At 40.8% G+C, this 9,718-nt stretch overlaps 1 protein-coding gene across 1 annotated transcript; it reads right to left on the reverse strand.

Annotated features, from left to right (window-relative positions):
- Window positions 1-249: 249 nt before the first annotated feature.
- HRH4 (histamine receptor H4) lies at window positions 250-9,297 on the reverse strand. Its single transcript, XM_067701378.1, is given in 3 exon segments — window positions 250-1,056; window positions 5,735-5,898; window positions 9,183-9,297. Coding segments are annotated over 3 exon segments (1,086 nt in total).
- Window positions 9,298-9,718: the final 421 nt, after the last annotated feature.

The raw sequence follows: 9,718 nt of genomic DNA on the forward strand, positions 1-9,718 counted from the left end.
GAGGTGATGACTAAGAAAAATATAGTGCTTTTGTGATTATGAGTTTACAAAAATATTACTGTCAATTTCTAATTATGCTGTTGTTATTCACCGGAATAATTTTCCACTGACTTCTAGGTTCCAGGTATTTTTTTTTCAAGTTTTCAAGTGTTATGATTTTCTGGATTTTTTCAGTAGAGTGGAAAAGGCAAGATGAAAGCCAGATTCATTTAGGTGAGAGCAAGACTGAAATTTACATAGGCACAAAGATTAAGAGGACGTTGACCGATTGTGTGATGGTATGGACTGCTTTTTCACACAAATTATTTTCAAGAAAGCCTTCTGAAAACGCTTGTGACACAGCGAATACAAAAAAGGATTGTCAAAGGAATTGAACCTCTGAAGCCAAAATGTGAACTCATACACAGCTGTTGCTGACAGACTGAGGTCTGTGGGGGATATTGAACGAATAATTGTGAACAGAGAGTAGGGAGCCCAGCAAGTGGCAAAAACACCTAAGAGAATGGCCAGTGACTTGGCTAATTTCCTGCCTCTGCACAGCTCAAGATGTTCGCTTTGTTGAAGAACAAGGGAATCTGAATGGGAGAGGGAGCCCGTTTTGGAAGCAGTTACACTATTTGGCTGGGCTATTAAGGAAAACAAGAGCCTGCTCTTTCTTCTTGGTTTCTCTGAACGAAGGGATGCTGCTGCTTCCTCTGGGTTAGAAAAAGATGTCCTTGAAAACAGTCCACTCCTGAATGAGCGTCCATAGCTACTGGAAGAGACAGAAGTGAATCTAGAGTGCCACCTACTGAGATTACCACACTTCCATAGGCTCCAGTAAATCTACATGTTGAAATAAGCCATCAACAAGACTGGGATCATGAATTCCAACAGTACCATGAGGGCAAGGATATACCATTCTGTTAGGAATCCAGGTTCACAATCCCCCTTCCCATTCTTCTAGGCCTCTGAAACTAGAATTATTGGCCCATGCACTAAGAAGGCCACTACCCAGACGGCCACCATCAGAACCACAATCTTCAAGATCCCAGTGTGCTGAGCTCTGTAAGGTACCTAAAAGAAACCAAATAAGTTATTTTCAATACAATGAGCATATGTTGATTGCACAAAGCGTACCATCGGCCCTCAGGAGTTTCAGGGATGTGCAAAGCGGGGATATTCACTGAATTTGGGTAACATGATCTGGGCCAGGGCAGAGGGTTCAATTTCGGTGGACCCTGGGCCAAGATGTAGACTTTCTTAGCAGTTCAAGGTTAAACCTCTGACACTATAGAAAATGTCAAGGTCAATATCTAAAATAAGAATGCAGTCTTCCTAGTCCACAGACACTAACCTGAACTGTTAACTGAAACGAAATGCCCATTTTCACGGTGTTTTTTTGTTTTGTTTTGTTTTGTTTTTTGCGGTATGTGGGCCTCTCACTGTTGTGGCCTCTCCCGTTGCGGAGCACAGGCTCCGGACGTGCAGGCTCAGCGGCCATGGCTCACGGGCCCAGCCGCTCCGCAGCATGTGGGATCTTCCCGGACCGGGACATGAACCCGCGTCCCCTGCATCGGCAGGCGGACTCTCAACCACTGCGCCACCAGGGAAGCCCTTTCACGGTGTTTTTAACTTGCCAGCTGGATCATGAGCAGCAATTTTTTTAATGAATTGGAATAATCAGTGTCAGAATGCATCACACATCCTAAAGATATGTATTGTTTGATGAAACTTTTGCTTTGGGAATATAGATGTACATAGAGAACTAGAAATGTGTGTACTGAATCATAGTGTAAAATGCATTTATCACTGAAGTCACAGAAAAGTTTAAAAGACACTGGTTTTTCTAAATCCGGTATTTAGGAAGAATCTACTCTGCAGTTTATGCTGAGCCTTCAAGGTGGGGTCAAAAAGAGAAGAACTCTTATGTTACTCCCACAAGATGACGCACAAAAAGAAAGTTTAAACCAGCTGTGGGGAGACACTACAGTGTTATTGAGCGTGACCAAATCATTTCTTTCTACAAACGTATCTACCCGACAAAAATGGTGCCAAAGCAGGGGTGGCCAGCCACTGGGGAAACATGGCTGTGGTGAGTGCCACGGTCTTTTTGTAGGGGTGAAGAATGTTCTAAGTCCACTCGGTCACAAGGACAGGCTTCTGTAAGGGAAAATGAGATTCTATGAGGGAGGATTGCTCTTGGATCACAAGACCCATGACTTTTGATGATTCTGAAATCTTCTATAAGAAATCTAAAATGCCAACCACCCTGTATGAGGGATAAACATATGACCCAAGACTTTCTTAAGGGGACCTAGAGCACACAACCTGTCTGGACACCTTTTAGATCAGTAAGATTCCTTCCAGCCCAAATATTCCATGTTTTTCTGCCTTTTGCACTCAAGGGAAAGGAAATGATTTACCCATGAAGTTGGAACACACTTCCCTTTCACCATCTCTCAAGTGCTATTTTCTCTGTGAGTTTTCAAGTCTTGTTCTAAAGTGGTTTCTCATTTTTATTAAAGGGGTGTAACAATGCCCAGCACTGTCTTTCTCTGATGGATTGTACATGCTGGGAAGGGCTCACCAATTGGCCAGAGGTAAAAGGAGGCTGGTTTAAAAAAAAAAAAAAAATTATTTTTAAAAAATGCAGAGAAGTGGGGTTTTCTTTTTTTGTCTTTTTCCAAATTACTGGTATTTCTGAGGCTAAGCTAAAATGCCTATGGTGCTGACCACAAACTCCCATGTACAATACATTTTTTTGCCTTCTGCTTCTCATACCACTAATTAATACTTGCGCTAAATCTAATGATTATGAAGATGGTAACAATACCCAGATGGTCATAAACTGCATTTAGTTTTTTAATTGCTCTGTTCAGCCTTTGTAATGATATGATGCAATATGCTGGAAAGTAATCTCTTTTCTATTATGCATAAGGTCAAATGGGATAATGGACATCCAAGGGAATTGAGAAGATGATGCCAATCTCTTCATCTCTGGGTAGCATTCTTAACAGATAACAGTTCAAGCGTTGCTTAAATCCAGGCCCGTGCCTCCCTGAAATCCATCAGTGGCCCACTTCTCACCCACTACAGAATATGTCTATTATTCAGGATGTTGTCTCTTACCCTGCTTCCTTCCCCACCCCAATAAGATATCCAAACATTCCGTCAATCCGGTTTCTTTTGTGAGGCAGAGCAACCCCTGGAACTTGCTGGTATTAATAATGAGATGGGATTGAGCCGTTCTAAGTGCCTGTCATGTACTGCCATCTGCATCGAGCCTTCCTTCCCCAAACTATTGTCAGATTTCCATTTCCCAAGCCCAGCCTGCCGCCTTCCCCTATTACACTGTCTCCTCTACTTTTAGTTACAGCAAGAGCTCAATTCCGCATGATCACTTCCTATGAGCTCCTGTGGTCTTTAAAGGCTTCCTTCTGGCTTCATACAGCTGTGTTGGAACTCAGCCAACAGAGGTGCGAGTGCTGCCTGAGCACCCCCGTGAGCATTCATACACTCATGCGTGGAGCACTTTTTACACTTGACTCTGTGCTGTGTACCAGGGACCCGGATCCAGCTGACCTAACCCTCACCAAGTTTACAGCCTCCATTGCCAGGGGAATATCTCAGGGCAAGACCAAGAAACAAGCCCGCCCATTTTCTCTCTGGACATCACTCCTCAACTCTCTGTAACTTCTAAGCCCTTTGTCTAACTGGGCAAGCCATCCCTTACCCTAACACAAAGCTGAGGTTGCCTCAAGAGCTTGGATGTTCCGTGAAGAAATGTCCCAGTGAACATAACTAGGAACACTCAGTGAAGATTAAAAAGAAAACCCAGAGAGAAAGGAAAATTTTAAAGTACAAATTAAAGATTTAGTTAAAGAAAGATTATTAATCAGAGCACTGCTTTTCAAACATTTTGACTGTGACCTAAAGTGAGAAATACATTTTATACCCTAATGAAGTATACAGACAGAAGTATTCATAAAACAATACTTACCTTTATTATGCACAAGGTACTCTGATAGTTTATACTCTAACTTAAGTTCTGTTGTACTTCTTTCCATATTTTTTCATTCTATGAAAAAGTGACATAATAACCACTGAACTGATTTCATGACTGAACTGATTTCATGACTCAGTAATGGATTACTATCTGTTTGAAAAATATGAGATTATAGGCTTCTGATGGCTAATCCAAACTGATCTGTACTCTCTCCAGGGTTCGTCCAGAACAAACTGCAGTGGACTCTGGTGCCAATAAAGTACTCAATGTCAAGTGTCTGGCTGTCCCACCACATCCATTCTCTACTTCTTCCTGGCCATATGGCAGCTCAGCTAGAGGCCGCACTTCCCAGCTTCCCTTGCAGTAAGGTAAGACCACATGACTAAATTTCACCAATGAAAGGTGAGTGGAAATGATTGTGTGATTCTGCACTACTTGGTTAAAAGAAAATCCCTTACCCTGGACTTCTGCCTTTTGCCCTTCCTTTCTAGAACCTGGAGTGACAACAGCATGATTTGGAGCATGCAGAGGAGGTTAATGACTTAGGGTGGGTGGGGGTCAGCAAACCACTGTCCATGGAACAAGTGTGGCCCACGACCTGTTTGGATAATAAAGTTTTATTTGAGCAGTTGCAACAGACACCATAGGTCCCTGCTCTAGAGGGTACAGAGCCTGGATCCCTGGGTGAGTTCCTGGAGCAGAGCCTTCCCATCTTCCTGAACTGTTCTATGAGAGAAAAGTTAGCTTCTATCTTGTTTGGTCTCAGCATTTTGGAGTCTCTTCGTTACAGCAGTTTATCCTTGCTTTGTCCAGTGCACCCTCCTGATCCTGTCTGCCTCCAAGCTGCACAACTCTCCCAGGACAGAACTGTCACTGTCCTCTCAATGCCTCCAGCACCACACTTAGTCCCTTTATTTATGGATCTGTCTCCACATGAGACTGTTATGCTCCTCAAAAGGAAAGACTCTGGAGATTCAGTTTTGTGTCCTTAGCAAAATCCCTGTCACACAGTCGTTTCCCACACATTTGGGTCCCTGGAACTCAGGAGTGAAGGAAGTTTCCCATCTAGGTCTCAAAGACTTCAGATCACCGTCCATGTTTCTGTGGCCTCTTCCCATCCCTCATCCTTATTAACATCAACCTTATTCTCTCCTTTATTCTATTGCTGATAAATTTAGCTTAAGAACTGTCACGAGCTAGTTGATGAGACTGTTCTAAATCTTGGGTAAGTTCAGACTTTCTTGGCATGGGTCCTAAACTGGCACTGGTTAGTTTCTGGTTAGTGCTACTGTATAACCTATAGCTTCCCTGTATACTGTCTTTTCCTTTGGTCATTCAAAATTAATTTTCTCGTGACATTCAGAAGTCTGGGAGTCTTTCTAATCACCCACCAAGTTCCATCCTGAAGAAAACATTCAGGTCTCAAGTTGTCTAAGGAGTTGAACAGATGAACCTACTGTGAGACTCATGCATATCCAATCTACTATGGACTCGATTTTCCACTTCTCACAACTTGCCTTGGATTTTAGTGGACACCTTCCCATTTTAGTGGTACATAAGAGAGTGACCTAACCAAATCACACAGAAAATGTTCACTAAGCACCAATGAAAACTTAGTGCTAGATAACAAAAGAGTAACAGGCGTCTCTAAGTTTTGCCTATTAAACAAAAAAATTTTTTGCTTGGGGACCCAAAATTTACAAGTAAATAATCTTCTAAGGAGGGTAAATTAATATTTTGACTTACAGCATTTGAGACTGACTGGTATTGATCAAAGCTGATGAGTACAATGTTATACACAGATGTTGTGCACAAAAGATAGTCAATAGTGAGCCAAAATGCAGAGATGTTATCTTCAAACTTCCAGTTGAACAGCCTGTGAGGGATGTACAAAGGAATGGAGATCACACCTGTACAGGGAAAAAATGAGGGTAAAGAAAAATAGCACATATCAATGAATACGAAGAGACATAGGAACACAACACAATGAACTCTCTGAACTGACCAAAAAGAGCTTGATTATAATTTAGAAATTCATGGTATTTCATCAGCAAACTCAGGACTGATCTCATACACATTCTTTAAATACCATTTTTAAAATAGCTGTCACAAACATCGTACCTTCAATGGCTTCTTATTACTTTCCAAACTAAGTTCAGGTCCCAACATGTATTTCCAGCCATGTACAGCACACATCATCTTTGTGTTCATGACCCAACCCAAACAGGATGGGCCACCCTTCCCCCATACACATCTCACATTGTCACATCTCTTTGCCTTTGCCAACAACATTCTTTCTTCCCAGAATATCCTCCTCTCTTCTACGGAGAAGTCTATTTAATTCCTTCTAATTCTTCACTTGGTTTAAAAAGTGGCATCCTCCTTATCATCTTTCCTGGAACTTCCTGGGTAGAAGTGACCCCTCTGTCACTTGCCCTCTCCTGGCACTTCACTCATCTCTCCCCGTCTCATGTACAAATATATCCTACTTTATATCGTTGTCATGCGTCAACTTGTTTCTCCTGAGGACTGGGACTGTGTGGGAAGTCGCTCTTTGTATTTTTCACAACATCCAGGGTTGACCAATGGCTCGCACGTTTAACTCAAGGAAATTAATAACAGCTAATAGGTATTGTGCAATTACCAGATGCCGGACATTGTGTTATGTGTATTACATATATCATCTCATTTAACTTTCATAGAAACTTTGTGAGGTAGGCACCATGCTGAGTTAGCAGATAAGGAATCTGAAGTTCAAAAAGGAGACATTATTAGCCCAAGTAAGGGAAAAATTGGATTTGAAACCAAGCAATGTGATTTCATAACCGCTGACTTTAACTGTTACCCTTCACCAAATGAACAAATACCTGAGTGATTCAACTCAGCACAGAAACTGCTTCATTGTGGAAAATGACTGAACTGGGTTCCTTTTCCTTTAGCCTTATAGGGGTTTTCAGTTGTATTGACATTTCAGACAGGTGGTCTACTCACTAAGAAAATAATCTATTAAGTGGACGCTTGGTTGAAATCTTATTTTGTTGGATATATTCATATTTTATGAAGGCACTTGGCAGGAATTCCCATTTTCCATATGAGAACCAAGTTAACCTATCATGAAGAACAATAGTAAAGATAAAAGAAAGGAAAGGGAAGATTGAAGGAAACCCTTCATTCTCCCAAAACAAGATGACATGAGCACCCCAATGTTCATTGCAGCACTATTTACAATAGCCAGGTCATGGAAGCAACCTAAATGCCCATCAACAGACGAATGGATAAAGAAGATGTGGTACATATATACAATGGAATATTACTCAGCCATAAAGAGGAATGAAGTTGGGTCATTTGTAGACATGTGGATGCACCTAGACTGTCATACAAAGTGAAGTAAATCAGAAAGAGAAAAACAAATATCGTATATTAATGCATATATGTGGAATCTAGAAAAATGGTACAGATGAACTGGTTTGCAAGGCAGAAATAGAGACACAGATGTAGAGAACAAACGTATGGACACCAAGGTGGGAAAGCGGGGCAGGGGTACTGGTGGTGGGATGAATTGGGAGATTGGGATTGACATATATACACTGAATATGTATAAAATAGATAACCAATAAGAACCTGCTGTATAATAAATGAATAAATAAATAAAATTTTTTAAATGTATATTTTAAAGATAATTATTGTAAAAAAAAATGACATGCCACCATGAAACTCTTAGAAGAGAACATAGGCAAAACAGTCTCTGACATAAATCATACCAATCATTTTTCTTAGGTCAGTCTCCCAAGGCAATAGAAATAAAAGCGAAAATAAACAAATGGAACCTAATCAAACGTATGAGCTGCTGTACAGCAATGAAACCATACACTAAATGAAAAGACAACCTACAGACTGGGAGAAGATATTTGCAAATGATGTGACTGACAAGGGCTCAATTTCCAAAATATATAAACAGCTCATACAACTCAATAACAAAAAAACACAACCCAATCAAAAATGGACAGAAGACCTAAATAGACATTTCTCCAAAGAAGACATAGAGATGGGCAACAGGTACATGAAAGGATGCTCAACATTGCTAATTACTAGAGAAATGCAAATCAAAACAACAATGAGGTACTACCTCACACCAGTCAGAATGACCATCATTAAAAAGTCTACAAATAACAAATACTGGAGAGGGTGTGGAGAAAAGAGAACCCTCTTACACTGTTGGTGGGAATGTAAATTGGTACAGCCACTATGGAGAACAGTATGGAGGTTCCTCAAAAAACTTAAAATAGAGTTGCCATATGATCCTGCAATCCCAATCCTGGGCATATATCCAGACAAAACTATAATTCGAAAAGATACATGCACCCAATACTCATTGAAGCACTATTTACAATAGGTGAGCGAGGGAAACAACCTAAAAAAAAAAAAAAAGGCGACATGAGGATATAAAGGTGTTGTTTTAGAACCAGTGTAAGGAAATGCAGAACTTAGTGTCCTGTGCCTAGATTTACATACAAATGTGAGAGACAAGACACCATCGAGAAGAAGAGTTGTATGGTCAGTTCTTACCTGTAGTTCAAATTGCCTGCTTGTTTTACATTTTAACTGTATGTGTATGTATGTATATGTGTGTGTGTATATATATCTTTTAGGATTCTAAATATTTCTGGCATATTATTTTTTTAATTGAAGTATAGTTGATTTACAGTATTGTGTTAGTTTCAGGTGTACACCATAGTGATTCAGTGTTTTCGAAGATTATACTCCATTATAGGTTATTACAAGATAATGGGTGTAATTCTCTAAGCTTCCTTATGGTGCCTTCCATCTCAAAGGGGTGTGTGTGTGTGTGTGTGTGTGTGCACCCGTGGTATCTCAGGATCACCTGAGATAAATCAAAGTATCTTCAAAACAGAGAAATTTATTATATTTTGGCCCAGAGTTGTGGCTTCCAATGTTCCCGACAGGAGCATTTTCCACATACACACTCATTTCCTCCCCTGGATGGGAAAGAAGAGCGGGATGCCACCAATCATTTGCATTACAGATGCCATTGTCTATTTATTGATAATGTTTTTCACAAACTTTCTGAATTAGACAAAAGAGAAAGGTGTGTTCAAAACCTCTGGAGCTGCTTGAAATAGCAGTTAATTGAAAACAGGCTCAAGTCTATTCCTTTTGTTTTAATGAATGTCACCTGCTGTCACCTTGAGTTCTTTGGGATGGTTTAATACGAATGTCACGCTCAGTTCCTCTGTCTTGTTGAGTGCTTTTGCGCCTCCTTCCAAAGGAGTTTCAGAACCTGAAACCATGAACCTGAAATACATCTGTGATATACCCTCTCCTAGGTGTTTCCATAACTTCCACTCTGGAGTCATGCTTCTGGGTCAAATAGACTTGATAAGAAAAACTAATAGCCAGGTCCTTGAAAAGAGCCATAAGTCTTTGGCATGACCAATTGTGATGGTGGGAAGGTAGCGGAGTGAGGGAAAACAAACTATATTAAAAGAAGATGGTAAAGAAAATAAAAAGGAAGTGAAGGAACCAGGGGGAGGAGAGAAGAAGGCTTCTGCTACTCCCTCCACCCCTAGCTCACTCTGTTCCACCCTATCTGGCATCAAATACACCGTACACACACCCTCAGATTCTTGCATGGGTTTCCTGGGCATGAACCACTCTTCCCTCAGAGGCTCCTTTTGTTTACTCCAATGCATCTTCCTCAGTGAGCCCTAC

Source organism: Pseudorca crassidens, chromosome 12, assembly GCF_039906515.1.
Source record: "Pseudorca crassidens isolate mPseCra1 chromosome 12, mPseCra1.hap1, whole genome shotgun sequence".
NCBI classification, from domain to species: Eukaryota; Metazoa; Chordata; class Mammalia; order Artiodactyla; family Delphinidae; genus Pseudorca; species Pseudorca crassidens.